This window comes from Lithobates pipiens, unplaced genomic scaffold, assembly GCF_037356315.1.
Source record: "Lithobates pipiens isolate NorthernLeopardFrog02 unplaced genomic scaffold, aLitPip1_a1.2 Scaffold_23, whole genome shotgun sequence".
NCBI classification, from domain to species: domain Eukaryota; kingdom Metazoa; phylum Chordata; class Amphibia; order Anura; family Ranidae; genus Lithobates; species Lithobates pipiens.
In genome coordinates this window covers 304,602,113-304,620,989 of record NW_027507785.1, presented here as the reverse complement: position 1 = coordinate 304,620,989, position 18,877 = coordinate 304,602,113, and the positions used below count along the sequence as shown (strand labels likewise).

The 18,877-nt window shown below is 42.0% G+C and overlaps 1 protein-coding gene across 9 annotated transcripts in view; it reads right to left on the bottom strand.

The window, feature by feature from the left end:
* Positions 1-18,877, bottom strand: part of LOC143926585 (uncharacterized) — a 170,828-nt gene that overhangs the window by 59,436 nt on the left and 92,515 nt on the right. For 7 of the 9 annotated variants that reach the window (XR_013262099.1, XM_077450464.1, XM_077450461.1 and 4 more), the window contains 4 exons: positions 15,650-15,836; positions 13,241-13,551; positions 6,666-6,902; positions 4,137-4,244 (listed from right to left, as the gene is read on the bottom strand). Coding sequence is in view for 8 of the 9 variants with exons in the window: in XM_077450464.1 (XP_077306590.1) it covers positions 4,137-4,244; positions 6,666-6,902; positions 13,241-13,551; positions 15,650-15,836 (843 nt within the window). In the remaining variant the exon portion in view is untranslated. The remainder of the gene's footprint in view (positions 1-4,136; positions 4,245-6,665; positions 6,903-13,240; positions 13,552-15,649; positions 15,837-18,877) is intronic. The other 2 variants (XM_077450465.1, XM_077450469.1) reach the window with 1 other exon arrangement.

Below are 18,877 nucleotides of genomic sequence, written 5' to 3'. Positions count from 1 at the left end.
CTGAGCATGCGTGGCACTTGGTCTGATCAAAATTCTCTACACATGATCGGAGTATGTCCGATCGAACCAGTTGGTCGGGAAATATTTCCAACAAGTTGGAAAATTGGGTCCAACGGATATTCCGACGGAATCAGTGCGATGCATACCACACACAGTCGGATTATCCGACAACATGGTCCGATAGGACACATTCCGACGGATTCTCCGACCGTGTGTACAAGGGCTAAGACAACCTCAACAGATTGACCGTCTACGCAAGGGGTCTCAAACTTGGGGCTCTCCAGCTGTTGCAAAACTACAAGTCCCATCATGCTTTTGCCTGTGGGAGTCATGTTTATAACTGTTAGCCTTGCAATGCCTCATGAGAATTGTAGTTTTGCAACAGCTGGAGGGTCACCAGTTTGAGATCCCTGGTCTACGCCATTTGTCACAATGCAGTGCTGTACCATGTTGAATCTCCGATTTGACTCTTCCGGTATTTTGTGTGTACGGGGGGGGGGGGGGCACAGACTCTGCCTCTTGCAGAACAACCTGGGTTGTCTACCCATACCCTAGAGGAACCTTTGAAATAATTTTCAGGTTTTAGGGTATTCCCGGCTAAAACCAATTCTTCAGGGGTTAGTGGGAAGAATGGCCCCTTACATAGTAATCAGAAAGTCCCCCTTACAGATAGTTAAAACGATCACTAGTGTCATGCTGCTGATGTTACCAAATGGCACTGGCCCTGGAACTAAGCAGACATCATCAAATGGGAGGCCAATCAGCCACAGCTAAAGGAAACCCCCAACAACCTCTGGAGGAACCATTGGATTCCACAGAACCCTGGTTGAGAATGGCTGCTCTAAGGCATTCAACACTTCTTGCAATGCTGGATGCTCATGTCCCCCTCAGTTCCATTCTCTAACCTATGTGTCACTGCTGTGAAGGGGCCAAAGAAAAGAACCACAGTGAGCACCACAGAACCAGACATCCAACATTTCTAGAAGTACCGGCTACCAAGGCTGCAACACTTGAACAGAGGGATGGTTGTAGACACAGGCCACTGGAGAACTGATTATATTACCTTTTCTATTGCAGAATTAGGACCCTTTTTATATGATTGGAGACCTGCCAGAGGCTCTTTAAAGTGAGCTTGTGTACTGCCTATGCAATGCAAAGCAATAGATTATTTCCCCCTCACCAGTAGCACATACTCCTCTTTTCTTTGCTCCCCAACTGCTCCATCCAGCTGCTGGTAGCAACAGAAGTCACCATGTGTAAGCTATGAGTCAATCAATTGCTGGCTTACACAGGACTAGAGATGTTCTCCATGTGTTGATGTTATGAAGAGTGAGTTACATGCGTCTTCCGGTCCATAAGCCCGGGTTGTTTTCTTTGCTGAACATAGTGACAGGGTAGTGAATTAAAGGTATCTGCTGCTTGGGAGGGGGATTAAAGCAAACCTGGTGCTTTGCTCTGATTGGGAAAATCGTAGGTTTGCTTTTAGGCTGAATGATAGATAACAGAAGTTCAACCGCCCCCAGGGAACATTCACCACTAAAATTTCTGAGACATATAGGTATCTTCTGGGTAATGTAACACACTTCTGCACATCCAATTTTGAGTGTAGTTTCACTTTAACGGCAACTAACATGGAATGGACACTCCTAACAAGCATGTCAAACTTTGAGGACCAGTTTTGAATTTGTCAAGCCAAGTGGGATTGAGTTATACAATGTGGAAACAGTTTGTTTTGAAAAAGATGACTGTGACATAAACAGACAAAATAAAATTAAGTCTTTACACATTTTATATGATGACTTTTCGAATAAAAGAGCTTCCTTCAAACCTCTATGTTGGTTCTTTAATGAGTAAGGTGGCAACATTGACCAACAAAAAAACTTGGGAGGTGGAACCAGGTTGGAATTTTAAAAGAAAACATCAGAATCTGTTCATAACTTTGGCTGTCTATGGTTGTTTTGAAATGTACTTTTTTAATTAAATGTTAAATCTGCTTATGTCTATTTGTAAACCAGTTTTGTGACCAATTTACTTTTAAAGAACCTTTATAGAAAACAAGTCACCGTGGAACTGTAATGGTAGTCACTGGTGCAGTTATAAATGTTTATATATATATATATATATATATATATATATATATATATATATATATATATATATATATATATATATATCGCTAATGAAGAATTATATATTACTCATATACATATGTAATTATCCCAGTGGCACAAAAAATAAAAATATGTACAGACTCCATATAACACAATATCCAATTAGTGCTCCTTTCCACCTGTGGTAACTTCTGTACATACACCTCCACTAACGAGTTCTTGCTTATGTAAAGCACTGAACATGTTTGTAAGTAGTAATGGATATTGTGTTAAATGGAGTATGCATATATATTTTTTTTTTTGTGACACTGGTATAATCACACACAGTATGTAGATGATTATATGTGTATAACATATTATTAGCACTGCACATATAAACATTTTAAACACACTGACACCATAGGGTGCCTGATACAGCAGCTTTCGGGAAATTAGATATATAAGCGCAGGTAGATAAGTATTGTCTATACCTGGTGGAGAATCAAATTATTACTGTACAACTGGAAATGGGTGCTTAATATCCAATGAGCATTGGTTATATTATGCTCTAGTAACCAATGATATATAAAACATTCACCACTTTGAAACCAATAAAATGGATCCTACAGTATATATCAACAGGTGGCTTTAAAGGGTAATCCCACCATTTCTCAACCAGGGTGCCATTTTCCTGGGGTACTGTGAACACACAGGATGCAGTTTGCCTTGGATCAGCATCATGCTCTGCATTGGGGCAGGCTGGCCACTAGAACCATAACTACCAATGAAGAGCTAGGGGCAGGAGACGCAGGTGGAGATTTACTAAAACTGGTGCACATAGAATCTGGTGTAGCTCTGCATAGAAACCAATCAGCTTCCAGGTTTTATTGACAAAGCTTAATTGAACAATCTGAAGTTACTCTGCACAGCTGCACCAGACTCTGAGGCCACCAATTATAGTAAATCTCCCACACAGTGCCCTGTCTGCACCATAGCAATAAATGATGTTAATGCAGGGCAAGCAACATGCAGGAGAATACAAAGTGCACCTTCGTCCAGCCCTGCTCTGTCTCCTGCCCTCTGCCATGCTGCTGCTGTAAGGAAAGGGTCTGAAGGGAAGAGGGGACTCTGGGATTGGGGACCCTTATGTATAGGGATGCTTCTGATGCATATGAAGGCCTCTGATGTGATGAGACCTTTCGATCATGGGGGGGACGCTATTGATGTGATGAGAGGTGGACTCTGACGTGATGATGGGGGGATGACTCTAAAGTGATAGGGGGGAACTTTGATGTAAAGGCAGGGCTTTTGATGTGATGCTATTTTCATCAAGACAGTTATGTGCCTTGTCCCAGGCTCAGATTCCCCATTGATGGTAAATAACATTTACATAATGGGTGTTGAGATTCTGCGTACTTCTAAAGGGTGCTGTTGCTGAAAAAGATTTAGAAGTGTTGGATTATCCTAACTAAAACTGCCATTTTTCTTTGCGGTGTATGGAAAAGGACAAATCACGAATGCGCTCCTTTAATTGCTTGGGGACCCTCTTCAACAGAGTTTCAAGCTCTGCAAGAACTGCATCACACACTGTTGGATTTTCCTTTAGCATTTGTTATTGACTTCACTACAGAAGAAGATGTGAGGGCCTGTCTGCATGGTCAGCCAGGGCTTGCCGTAATGTTGCCACCATGCATCCACCCATAAGAGGAAAACCTTGAATTCTTACAAGATACGATACCTTAAATGATGTATACATTTATTCTAGCAAGGTAAAAAATACTGTATTTTACGCCCAAGCAGTTCAGCAAGCACAAATCATAGCAATATATATTTGCAACGCAATTTTCCTTACTCTATTTCCAGCCATGATTATAGATATTCAGTTAATGGATAATTAAAAAAAAAAGTAGGCTTAATCACAGAAGTGCTGATTGTGGAACATGCAGATTTAGCCGACTTGGGAAAGACAGTTTAAGAAAATGACAAGTCGGAGGCTCGATTAGCCAGAAAAATTAATTTTTGGTCAGCGACCGCTCTGTCTCAAACCTGGTTTCTTCTTGCCGCCGTTTGGTTGATGGTTCCTCTGTTGTCTATAAAGAGTTTGGATTTTGATGGCAGCTGAATTCATTTCCTCGTCAGCTACGCTAACTTTGCCTATTCAACATGGAAAAGACAATATCAAAGGCAGCTTCTGAGTTCAAAGGGAAGATGATTTATTGAAGTCAGAGTGTGTACACCATTCATCATTAGATGTATGCATAGCGAGCCAGGAAAACTGATAGTCTATGAAAAAAAGAGGTCAAAGGGCAAGAAAAGTGCATGCTTCTAGGCAGGGGAATATTCCTACTGCATATTAAAGTAACACTGTTGATTGGAGCACTGTGCAGGGGGCATGTAGGACTGCTGGAGACCCAGACTGCTGCTCCAGTTTGTACATTCTTTATTTATAAGGACTCAGTGCATTGTATAGCAGGTCATGGTACACAGTGCCATAGGATGCAGATCAGTAAATCTAGAGGGTTATATTTCACTTTAAACAAATGATGAAAATAACACAATACAGTGAGATTTCTTTTGTTCTTAGTGTCATGCATCAGTCACTTCTCTCTTGACAGTGTACTTGGCTTTCTATCTGCAGGTGCAGGCAACAAGTGCAAAGCTAGTGCTGTAGTTTCTTATTAGAGAGCCCAACATGCTCTGCAAACAATGGATCATAAAAGAACTCTGAAATTAAAAGGGTTGTAAAGGTACACGTTTTTTCACCTTAATGCATCCTATGCAAAAAAACATCCGACAATACCGCCCCCCCCAGCCCCCCCCCCCCTTTTACTTACTTGAGCCTGTTTACCTGCTGCGCTCGCCCCCGATGTTCTCTTCGCCGCTCAGCATGGCCATTGATTGGCTAGAGTGGATGAATTGAAAGCAGCACAGCCATTGGCTCAAAACTGCTGTCAATCACATCCAATGACACGGCACACCGGGAGGTGGGGGCGAGTGATACAGTGAGCGGCTATAGCCGCCGGATGTACCACGGGAGCGCGCCCGCAAGAACTAACCACCATGCGAGAGAGCTGGCATGAAGGTGGTTAATTCTTGCGGGGAGGAGCTGAAACAGCCGCCGAGGGACCCCAGAAGACCAGGTTTGGGGCCACTCTGTGCAAAACAAGCTGCACAGTGGAGGTAAGTATAACATGTTTGTTATTTTAAAAAAAAAGTCAGTTACCTTTACAACCCCTTTAAGAGTATTAGACATGTGCAGAAGGGAAAAATGTGTTTAGTTTTGGATGAATTCGCTATGTCATTTTCATAATGTTCGTAATTTTCTAAGGAATTACACATCTTCAGAACAATTCGGATCGGTCGAAAAATGATCAACCTATTCAAATTCTGTGTGAAGAATAGCTGGTTGTTACGCAGCAGGCCGGGAAGCCGGCTGTCACATCCTTAACAACCAATGACTCATTAGCTGTCAGCGAACTTCCCCACTGACACCTAAAATGTAAAGAAATGCCGGCAATAGAAAAAAAAAAAAAAACAGCATGGGGTCCCCCTCAAAATCCATACCAGACCCTTATCTGACCCTGCAGCATATCCGGCCAAATGGGGGGGTGCTTTGGGGCAGGGGGGCTGTGGTGCAGGTGATGGCCCGTCCCAGAGCATCTTGTCCCCATGTTGATGGGGACAAGGGTCTCTTTCCCACAACCCCTGGGCTGTGGCTGTGGGGGTCTGTGGGCGGGGGCTTGTCTGAAACTGGAAGCCCCCTTTACCAAGGGGGCCCCCAGATCCCACTCCCCCATGTGAATGCGTATGGGGTACATAGTAATCCTACTCATTCACCAAAAATGTGTAAAAAGTGAATAGACAGTACACAAGTTTTTCTCAATTCCTTTTATTGCAAGAGCAGCTGCTCCAGAGCTTAGTATATGATCGGGAGCTCTGCTGACTTCCATCATCCAATCATGTACAGGCAAAAAAAAAATTTTTTTTCTTGCATGTGATTGGGTATTCTTTATAAAGTGAAGCTTTACCTCATTTACTAAGCTCCGGAGCAACTGCATCTGCTGCAGAGTGCAACTGCACGTTGCAAAGTGTCTAGTTGCCTTTAGTAAGTCAACCCTAGTGAGTCTCTGTCATCAGTAGGGGTGGTCATTGGTACCTGGGGAGGAAAGGGGGGCAGGTTTGGCAGCACCCGGGGGGTTCTTTCTCTGCTACAGTGGTTGCATAAACAGAGGCACAATGGTACTTGTTGCTTTCTTGTTTAATAACATGTCACTTTGACATCACAACTTTCCGCATCAAAGTTTTAGAAAAACAAGGAAAGCTTGAACGATTCTGAAGTGAAGTCAGTGCAGCAAAGTTAAAACCAATATTTTTGCCTCTTTATAAAACGCACAAATTCACTGTGTGTGAAACGCCTCGTCGCTGTTTACAAAACACCCAGTCTTCCCTCTGGAAGTGAGATGTGTATTTACAGGCAAAGCCGAACTTGGCCTCATGAAACTCCATACCCAGGAAGAGGTTTTGAATACATTTCGGTAATGATAGATTTAAATAGTAAAAAATACAGAAACCGACCTTGTTTATGCTCTTCAGAGTCGCTGTCACAGTGCCTTTCCCTTTCATCTCTGTCGCTGTCAGAGGCCTCGGGCTCCGCTTTTGATGGTGTGCTCCTTCCCGGCTCTTGGTCTAAATCATCTTTTTCATCATCTGAAGATGACTCTGACTCTTCATCCACTTGATCATCAGCCTGTCGATCTTTATTACTCTTATTGTCAGGTTTGTATTCTTCCACTTCAAAATCTTCATCATAGTCTGCCAAAGGGAGAGGGAAAAGAAAAGACACAAGATGCACTCAAAAAGAAAAAAAAATGCTTCTTTTACAGGATTTGAAGATAGTCCTTGTTTAAAGAGAACCAGCCAGTTAGTTAAAGCCCAACTCCAGAAACCCCCAAAAATTCTCTCTTGCGGTGGAGCTGTTTGCACTGCAAGGGTTAATTGCTTAGACTAGGGATACCAAAATTAGGCACTTTTATTTACCTGATCCTCTGCCCCCTTGGCAGATGATGCTTCCCCGTGTTCCAGCAGTGGACTGTCTCTTGGCATCCTCATGTCTAATGCAGGGTCATGGTCTTGAGGATGTCAGGACCTTAGACCCAGGGCTGGGACAAGGGGTGGGCAGAAGGTATGACTGCCCTCGATGCAATGGTTTACTGGGGGCACCTTCCTTCTGTTGCAAGGTTGACAGGAGTAGTGACAGCAGCAGTGATTTTGACAAGCAAGTGACTGCAGGGTGTAGGATCCCCTAGTCTTGCACATCATGAGTGGGGAGGGGGGCGCAGTGTGGAATATTTGCCCTAAATGCTGGGTGACCTTGTCCCGGCACTGCTTGGACCACTTGGGAAGACCAGTCTAGCAGTGTGGAGGAGCAGAAGATTCGGTAAGTATGTACTGTATATCTACTATTCTATGCCCCTTAGACCTGAAGGAGTGGCTAACCCTTGCAGCGCTGGTGCACTACAGGAAGCACTTTCACGTTTCCTGGAGTCTAACTTCTCTAAAACAAATATCAGTTACCCCAATCAAACTCCTACAACCTTATGTCTATATTTCCTAAAATTACACCACAGCCATTTTCGACTCATGTGTGTCAAGAAGACAATGCTTGTATATTATTTCTCATATTTGGTGAATAAACTATGCTCCCTAGTCATCAGAACCATTTGCAAAATTGTATAATACTCAACAAATAAACTTTAAGTGTTGTGAAAGCTGCAAAGCAGCCAAATGGGGTTGTAAACATGCTGTTGCTGTGCTTTGCAGCCAAGGCCAAGTCAAAAATTATACCCCGTGTCACATTTGGTGGGCAGTACCACTGTCAAATACAACCTTTTCAAGTGAGAGGGGCCACACTGCAACAGCCTAGGTAATTTCAGGCTTTTCAGGGTCAAAACAGGCAGTGAGGAGACAACATATATTTTCCTAGCTGTCTGTCAACCTCCCTCTAAAAATAAAACCCCCACAGAGGGTGGAAAAAAGGGCTGCAACTGTGAACAAGTCTTTTGTACTAAATTGTAGGGATGCATGTGACATTCAAGTGATGATTGGTATTAAAAGACCCAAATTGTGCCAAGAAAACATCCTCCACACCATTTAAATGCCAGCCTGGACTGTTGACCCAAGGCAGATTGGGTCCATGGATTCATGGCTCACACCCAATTCTGACCCTACCATCTATGTGCCTCAGATGAAATCAAGATCTGATCAGACTATATATTTCCAGTCAACTGTCCAATTTTATTAAATCTGTGTTCACTGCAGCCTCTGTTCTTGGCTGAGTGGAACCCAATACGGTCTTCTGATGTTGTTGTCCAGGGGTGTCCAGGGGTGTGCAACCTGTGACCCACAGGCCACATACAACCCAAGATGACTATGAACACATATACGAGAAAAATTTTACAGTGTCTCCTTTCCTTTTCTAAGTTTTATCTTCCCAAAGAAAAATCTCCCACTCTTCACAATCACGCCTTATTCATGTCATCAGTTTTCAGCAGCACTTTTGTTTGTGAGCAACTATTTTCAATTATGAAGCACATGAAGGGCAAAATTAAAACCAAAATATCTGATGAACACCTTGAGAATTGCTACTCCATCCATCCAACCAAATATTGATGCATTCTCTTATCAAAAACAGTGTGAAATATCGCACTCATTTTATGTTGCCCTCCTTTACTTGTAAACAAAAAATATTACAAAAAACTAAGTTTATTACTCAGATTAACTATATCATTATCTATATATTACATATATCAGTGATCGTTAACGTGTGATCTGCCTGACTTTTTCTGCTCATCAGAGATCCTTATTGTCATTGTATTTTATGTGGAGCCCAAGACAATTCCTCTTCTTCCAATGTAGACCAGGAAGGTCAAAAAGTTGGACACCCCTGGTGTAGTCCATCCTACTTTTTTGCTCAGCAGTTGTATAAAGTGGTTATTTGGGTCACCGTGGCCTCTGTCGGCTCTGTTGGCTTTCTGTCCTTAGAACTTCCATTTACAGGCATATCCCACTTTTAAGTACACAATGAGGTTTATTTACTAAAGCTGGAAAGTGCAAAATCGGGCTCACTTCTGCATAAAAACCAATGAGCTTCCAGGTTTTATTACCAAAGCTTAATTGAACAAGCTGGGGTTAGAAGCTCATTGGTTTCTATGCAGAAGTGAGTCTGATTTTGCACTTTCCAGCTTTAGTAAATAAACCCCATTGTGTACTTAAAAGTGGGGTATGCCTGTATTAGATGTTTTTTGTAAACTCTAACAGCTGTTGTATGTGAGAATACCAGGAGATGGGCATTTACAGAAATACTGAAACCAGCCCATCCCGCACCAACAATCATGCTGGGGTCAAAATCAACAAGATAAAAAAATTTTTGCATTCTGTTTTTTTTCGTGATCATCCACTGAATCTCCTGACCTATATCTGTACGATTTTATCCACACATGTCCACATCATTGGCTGACTAGATAATTGCATAAATAAGCAAGTGCACAGATGTTCCTAATACATTTCTCAGTGAGTTAGCCAATAAAGGGACTCACTGGCACCCCATTCACACCTGAGTGTTTTGTAGCTCGAATACCCATTATTATACCCTTTTTAGATTGTAAGCTCTAACGAGCAGGGCCCTCTGATACCTCTTGTACCAAATTGTAATGTAACTAATGTCTGCCCTCATGTTGTAAAGTGCTGAGCAAATTGTTGGTGCTATATAAAACCTGCATAATAATAATAATTATACCCAATATGATATTCAATGTATTTCAAGGATGGCTGTTCAGATATGAGCGATGGATGCCTGTAGCTCAGCAGCCGATGCTCTAAAAGTTGCATGAGCAGAATGTAGCCTAATTCTGCTGCAGAATAATGGACTTTTGGCTTCCACAGACCTGGGAATTAGTTAAAATGCCAAATCAAATCGCATTTTTTTAAGCATTTTCCAGTCTTTTTTTGTGTTTTAACCTGTAAGAACTGGTCTCCTTCCTCTAGTGCTTACCATTTGCTAAAACAAAAACATGGTATATCCAGGATGATTTTTTGATAGTGCACCTATATATGTGCCGGGGCAGACATACCAAGTGTGCAGACTATGCAGCTCCACAAGGGTCCCTCTGGGAGTTTGGAACCCATGGTGGAGTTCAGGGTATCAAAAAGACAACTTTTTATTTGCATATATCTATCTCTCCAGATATACAGAATGAATAAATATTTGCCATTGGGCAGTGCTTGAATGCCCTAAAAAAATTCTCACACAGGGAACCTTTAATGACTATATTCACCAATGTATATAAATTTGTATGTGTGTTTTTCAACTTCCTATTTAGCTAAAAAAAAAAAAGAAAAGAAAAGAAGAAATAGTATGACAACACCGCCATCTGTAGGTAGCAACAGGTACTGCAAATTGACCTTAACTTGAACTTGTGAGTATAAGAATTGGGGAGCTGCCCCTGCTGGACTGTTTTTAAAGGTTAATTTTCAGGGGTTGTGACCTAAATCTAGGTTTTGCTACCTTCTGGGACACCACTGCTGTAAGCACGCAGACAGTGGAGTCTAAAAAAGTCTGACCTCCAGTGTGCTCCAGCTCATTGACTCTCTAGGTCTCCGGTGATCAACATGCGGACCGCTGGCTGTCTTTGTGCGCACCACTGTGTACCTGTGGGGCACCTTGATGGATTTTGCAAAGTGGCAGCGGGGTGCCAGGTGTTTAAACGCTCTGCATTCCTGCACCTGGCATTGAAATACACAATACTCTCAGGTGAGCAATTATCTCTACTTATGCCGCGTACACACAACCGGACTTTCCGGCAGACTAGGTCCGAAGGAATCAGTCCGTCAGACAATCCGATCGTGTGTGGGCTAATCCGATCGTTTTTCATTAAAAAAATCAGACGGACCTAAAAATAGAACATGTTTCAAATCTGTCCGACGGACTCAATTCCTATCAGGAAAACCGTTCGTCTGTATGCTGGTCCGATGGACCAAATATGATGCAAGGGAAGCTATTGGCTACTGGCTATGGAACTTCCTTTTTTAGTCCCGTCTTATGTCATCACATTCAAAACTTACCAGCTTTCGAACGGACTTAGTCCGTTCATGTGTGGGCAAGTCTGTTCGTTCAGAAAGTCAGTCGGGAAGACCGTCGGACCTAGTCTGCCGGAAAGTCTGGTTGTGTGTACGTGTCAATACAGTACATGTCTTGGGTGGGGAAAGGGGGCATATGGCTACAGCGTATGATCAAGTAAGAGGGGTTGAATGTCACTTCACTGACATCCAGTCTAGAAGGGGGGGGGCAATAAGTTTCACTACTGCTGCAAAGACCATCAGTTTGGGGGTAAAGGGGGGGGCAAATTTCAATGCCACTGCACTGACCACCAGGGAATTAAGGGGGCAGGAGGTTTGGATTGGTTGGCTTCACTGTCGCTGCACTAGCCACCAGTTGGAGGGTGGGTTAAATGTCATTGTCACTGTACTGATACCCATTGCTGGGGGTTATTATTGCAGCCACTGACACCAATGATCATTATAACTTTATTCTTAGTGTGAATTGATGTGCATTGCTAAAAAAAATCAACATGAATAAAATTTTGGGGTGTTAAGGTGCAGCCCATTCATTTTAAATTCATCAATAAATGAGCTGCCCAACTCGACACCATTGACCTCACAAAAACACACTGCTATTGTGTAGCTTTCTTGATGGGTAAAGGTCTGCACTTAAGGTCCTCTATTATTTTCAAGTTGATCACCACTCCTCCAGGTAATGACAGGATAGGGATGACGGCTTTGGAGCCTGAACCACCATGGCAGCTTTCATACTTCTAAACTCACATTTTGCTTTTCAGTAAGTCAGAAACTCGTCCCAGAATTTCTGGCAAACACAAAAGCTCCCTTTATTTCAACATTGTGTGCAATATAATATTATGCATCATCAAGTATTGCTAGTATAACTACCTGAGGTCTACATTATATTATAATCTTACCACTTCCCCATGCACTGCAAAAATCAGATCACTTCAGAAGCAATCCATGTCGTTTAGCAGTGCATGTTTTCAGGCACTGGGGGCAGAAGAAGAGGTATTTAGGCAGCAGAGTAAGGCCCCATTAACACTGTGACACACAACGCCGGGCATCATGCATATGTGCATTTTTTGCGCTATGAATATAGGGCAGTCCATTCATTTCAGTGGGATGTCCACCAGGCAACAAACGCTGCAAAATAGCTCATGCACCTTTTTGAGCTTCAAGCTTTGCATGTTTTTTAACCACAAAAAAATATGCATCTGTTTGCCGTGTTTGGGATGCCATTAACAATGGATGGCACCACAAGTGTGACATGTGCTTTTTAAGTGCTTTTGGCAAAATGTAATGATTTTGTGCATGTTTATGAAACTCTACAGTGTGAATGCAGCCTGAAGGGTAGCATAGGACCATACCTGTGTAATGATTTCCATTCGTCATCCAGGGAGCAGGAAGGCGATAGAAGAAGCTACAGATCTGAAACTATGAGCAGTGATGTCACCCTAATGGCTTTAGAGTGTTTTCACTTTTGTATTTATCCGTTTTGTTTAAATTCCACTTAAAGTGATTGCAAAATCTTGCTTTAAAAAAAACAAAACAAAAAAAACAAACATGTTATACTTAACTCCTCTGTGCAGTTGGTTTTGCACAGAGCAGCCCGGGTCCTCCTCTTCTCGGGTCCCTCTTCATGCTCCTGGCCCCTCCCTCCTGATGAGTGCCCCCATAGACCATCAGCTTGCTATGGGGGCACCTGACCCGAGCTGCAGCTCTGTATGTCCATTCAGACACGCAGCTGCCGTTCAGCCCTGCCCTGTCTCTCCCATGATTGGCTAACTGACTTTTATTGACAGCTGCAGGAGCCAATGGTGCCGCTGTGAGTCCCAGGTGGCAAAAGGGAATCGTGGACATCGCTGGACAGAGAAGGGGCTCAGGGTGAGTGTTCGGGGGGGGGGTTGCTGGGGGGGCCTGCTACACACAGAAGGTTTTTTTTATCTTAATGCCTAGAATGCATTAAGATAAAAAATCTTCTGCCTTTACAACTCCTTTAAATTATACCTCTTAAAAATGTTCTTTGAACTTACCATCCTTGGCTTCATCATCTGCTTCATACTCGTCCGTCTTGTTGTCCTTATTCTCTCCATCTTCTTCTTCTTCCTCTTCTCCATCCTCTTCATAGTCCATATTAGACTTATGCTCCTTTGGATCATCATCCTCGTGGACGGACATTTCCTGTTCTAGTTTACCATCAGGTTCATCATAGTATGTTACCGTAGGCTCATTATCTATGTCCGATTTGTCATTCTGTTCCTCCTCCCCATTCTTGTCTAGGGCGGTTTTGCTCTTTGGAGGTGGGGGAGATGGCTTCTTATCTAGGCCCATTGCAATGATACATCTGCAATAAAACCAATGTGTAAATGAAACGTGTAATTTCCTATTCCCGGAAATACTACATGAAAAGAGGGAATCTCTCCAACGTGAGGACAAGTCTTGAACAGTTGTCATGGGCATGAGTTTCCCCCATTCATATAATAAATGTAAGATTTTGGATTTCCCATCTTTCTGCTCTGGTGACAGTGGTTACCGGAACAAATAGAGGATGAATCTCCCCAAAAGAAACACAGAGAGCAATAAAACCTCACAGATGTTATCTATTCCCTGCTTTATCCAAAACTAAATTAAAGGTTTTGGCTACAAATACATCAAACATTATTTTTAATAGTACCTCATTCTGTCTTCACACTAGGCTCTCATAGTTTCCCACATGGTGGATAGCCTTCGAACTGTGCTGTACTGGGAAAAGTCCTGTATGTTGTACTTTTTTTTAGTGCATACTGCTACAATGTGGTGGAGTAGACTGGTCAGGTAGGAGACATGGCATTTTGCCTAGTTTTGTGGTGGGACTGCACTGGAATAGTTGCCCAACACCGAGACCAAAGGGGACACTAGTTCTTATGACTCTAATGACTACCAGGGAACTTTGGTGGGATCTCCTTCCTGCAGGCTGTGACTATGGGACAGGAATTGATCAGAAACATCCACAATGGGACACAGATGGCCAAAAATTAAAAAACTGACAGGGGTTATAACCCTTAGCCCTTGTACACGCGGTCGGAGATTCCGTCGGAATGTTTCCTATCGGACCATTTTGTCGGATATTCCGACTGTGTGTGGTCTGCATCGGATTGTTTCCGTCGGAATATCCGACGGACCAACTTTTCCAACTTGCCAGTAAAATTTTCCACCAAAATGCTCCTATCGGACATACTCCGATCATGTGTAGCCTACTCCGACGGACAAAGTGCCGCGCATGCTCCGCTCAAATTCCTAGGCCAAAGCCATTGGCTACTAGCCTGAACGTAGTCCCGTCGTAACAAAATAACGTCATCACGTTATGTACAATCCGATTTTCTGACAACTTAGTCCGACCGTGTGTATGCAACATCACTTCCGGACCTCTTCCGGAATTAATCCGTCGGAATTACTCCGACGGATTTGGTTGTCGGAATCTCCGACCGTGTGTACAAGGGCTTACACGTAACAGTCTGAGGTAAGCTAAGGTGCCATATCCCAAGTGTACACAATACCCACAAAAGTAAAAAAAAAAAAATGGGAGTTTTTGAAAGCACCAAAAAAAGAAAAATGCAATTATAAAACAATCAATTTTATTAAATAACACATAAAACCATAATAAAAACAAGGCTGGTAAGAAAGGTGTTTTTGACACTATTGTTTGTTAAACCACCAATCAAAACACATGTTACATCAATACAATTTTACAAACAGATTTTGACCGACTGTTACATGTGAGTCTGACGTGTTTCAATTCCTAAAGAATCTTCCTCAGGGAGAGATGGGTGGTCACTAGTGTCAACTACATGAGTATAGACAGCACAAAACAAAGATTGCTGAAGACCTACACAGAAAATAAACAGAGGGAAAATAAGGAGCGTCTGCTAAAATGAACATCTTGAGCAACAACTGGTATTAATGTCCGAGGACGGGCAACAACCAATCAAACCCCAGAAGAACAACAATGCATAAACTCAAACCGTATTATAGAATGGAATCCCCAAAGCTTTCCCAGGGCAGCAGTTATTATGGTTTTATGTAATACTTAATAAAATTGATTGTTTTATAATTGTATTTTTCTTTTTTAGGGTTATAAACCAACCTTACGCTATCAAAAATGAAAAACAATTTGCATTTAGTTCTACTTTAAGCTGTGAATTTAGCAGTTTGCCTGAACTTCTAATGTAGGTGTGTTGGGTATCTTGTATGTTGGAGGTCCATAGGTGGGTATGACCTACATTTAGTGTCTGATGCCTCCTTACCTGGTAAACATTCACTTTAAACAGTAACAACTCACTTTAGACACAGAGTAACATAGCATGTGAGTTACTAACAAAAATGTCTTTTTTTTTACCATTCCTTTGCTTTTACTGAGATTGAAGCGTTTTATGTTCAGGACTTGTCCTCAGGTCAAGCGTTACCTGTAACAAGGAGAAGCTCCTTCGACGTTGATGATTCTGAAATACCCATTTTTGCCTCCGAGGCGTGCTCCTTTGCGGTGCTTGTACTCACAGCATGAGCTTAAACGTTCCACCTGGATCCCATTAATGTAGAAGGTGAGGCTAAATGGGAAGCCACGGTGACGCCTGGAGACCATACTGAAATACTCTGAAACCGTAAACACACTTGTCACAAGGCGCGAAGGTATGACCATAAACGCAAAATCTATTTCATGTAATAAAGAGGATTTCACATTTATTGACTTTCAATTTAGTATCTTGTTTATCCCTTTCTGTTTTTTTTTTTTTTTTTATTACCTTGCCTTTTTTATTTCTATGCTTTTTGACCACATTTTTTTCTATTCAGGTGCAGATAAAACAATGATTCATGAGATAGTCCAGTGCTCACTTCTTAAGAAAAAATAATGATCACCCATGGGATGTTTTCCATTGTTTAACTGACAATTGGATCTTTAAAAATGTAGATTTAGAGTTAAGCACATGACCACTGGGCACTTTAACCCCCTTCCTAACCAGGCCAATTTTCAGCTTTCAGTGCTCTCACATTTTGAATGACAATTACTCAGTCATGCAACACTGTACCTATATGAAATTGTTGTCCTTTTTTTCCAAACAAATAGAGCTTTCTTTTGGTGATATTTAATCACCGCTGGGTTTTTTATATTTTGCACTATAAATCAAAAAAGAAAAAATTGGTAAAAAAAAAAATCTTTGTTTCTGTTAAAATTTATTGCAGAGTATTGGCGAGTATTTGAAGAGTATTGCAGTGTTGCAGAGTATTGCAGTGCTGCAGAGTATTGCAGTGTTGCAGAGTATTGGCAGAGTATTGCAGTGTTGCAGAGTATTGCAGTGTTGCAGTATATTGGCAGAGTATTGCACAGTGTTGCAGAGTATTGGCAGAGTATTGTACAGTATTGGCAGAGTACTGCACAGTGTTGCAGAATATTGCACAGTGTTGCAGAGTATTATCAGATTATTGCACGGTATGGGCAGAGTACTGAAGATTATTGGCACTGAGCAGCACTGTGGGCACTACACATCCAGCCCCCAGCACTGCTGCCATCTCTCCCCTCGCACTGTACCAATCTGTACAGAGAGGGGAGGGAGGAACCGGCGTCATGACATGACGTCGGTTTGTTTACAAGGGATCTCTCTTTGATGGAGCGATCACGTGGTAAACAGCCGCTACCTGTGGTAAGCGGCCGCTACCCGGCGGTCACGGATGTTTGCAGGAGCGTGCCCCAGGGGGCGTGTGAGAGCAAGATTCTGGGAGGACGTCCATCCAGAAAAACACGACCGCGCTGTAGCCGTCTTTCGGCTATGGCCCAGTCGGCAAGTGGTTAAACATTAATGGCTTTAAGTCAATTTAAGTGTTTTGTAATGTGCATGCCAGGTAAGCCTTGTTGAGGGTAAACTTGAAATCAGACTGGTCTGACATGGACATACAGTACAAAATAACCCAAATGTGCTCTATAACAGAGTCGTGATATTTACTAGTTCATGGGCAATCTTTTGCAGCATTATCACGCTACTAAAATGTTTAGTGATTATTTGCTAAGAAAAGTGATCGATTGGAGACAATAAGGCTCAAGCCACACACTGATGATGTCAACTAGCTCTCCTTATGGCTAAGCCCATTACGGTGAAACACATCAAAGAGGGGCAGTCCCTTGGCAGGGGCACTCTGTATACTGGAATCATAAGAAATAGAACAGAGGACACACAGCCCTAGTGTATTATGCTCAATAAAATCTTTAATGAAAAAAGACAAAGTGCTATACTCACAAAAGTACGCTCATAATACAGCTTTTCAAACAAACAGCAGCTTTCCGTCCACGGTATAATATGTTACATAACAGAGTGTCCTGCACACAACAAACTAACGCGTTTCGAGGCTTCACCTCTTCCTCAGAGCCAACGGAACTGTGTGTAGTTCTCATACTTAAATAACAAAATGTGACATAGCATGGGTGTTGTGGGAATGTCTCGCCCATGCCCAATCGGTGTGGACTCTAGATCCACTGATCAAAAACAACCGTAAAAGAAGAGCCCATCCCATTGATCAAGCCCATATGCTTAGCCAAACTGATGGTATTATTAAAGGCAAACACTAATTGCAATATTACACAAGCAATTAAAAATGGGGAGAGAAAAAAACTTACAGGAGGAAGTAGGATGAATAGTGATGGTTGGTATATAAAGGGGAACGGACCCTAGTAACAGGGCAATCCAGAGCTTCGGTACTGTCCAGCAGAAGAAGCCTTTCCAATGCCGCTATTTTACTCTTTATGTTATTCAAAGTAGATTAAAAATTCTGTCCGTTATCTGCTCCTCCAATAAGCATCTTGGCTGTAACGTGGCTGGAACGCACGCCATGGCCGCAACCAGGAGGGAATATTCTGCATACTGTCTGTAGCCCAATAAAGATCTTAAGAGTAGTTGATGTCTTCAGTGTGTGGCTTGAGTTGCATTGTTTCCTCAGAATTAGGAGTGTGGATGGGCTCCTTTGCTCGCTCATGGAGTGCCCACGGTGGAAGATAGGCTTTGGTCTGGAGTGGTGTTGCTTGGTTTGGATTATTGAACATTGATTGATTGCTACACATTTCTAACAAATGGCCTCTTTATGAATTTTATTAAATAAGGCACCCAAATAGAATGTAGTAGCTTGCCGTAATGCCTAATTGCATGCAATTAGAGCATTGTGCCATCATTAGCGGTTAATTGTTACAATGTGATGCTTGTATACCTCACTCAACATGGAGCTATGTGTTTCAACTAGACAGGTACAATTCGTTTAGTTCCGAATTCGTTTTTTTAACAAATTTTGACAAATTTGTTCAAATTTCCGAATTTATCCATTTCCAACATTTCCGAATTACAGAATTGGACAATTTGAAAATTTGAAATTTTGGAAATTCGGAAGTTCAGAAATTTGAAAATTCAGAAATTTGGAAATTTGAAAATAAGCATGAAAATCTGAAAATTCAAAAGAATGAAAAACTCGAAAATCTTAAATAACTAACTAATAATAACTATTAAATTATAGGTATTGGAATGTCCTTTCAAATTTGGCTGTTAGTGAACGTAACAAATATGAATTATCTAAAATAGTTACATAGTTAAATAGTAGGTGAGGTTGAAAAAAGACACAAGTCCATCAAGTCCAACCTATGTGTGATTATATGTCAT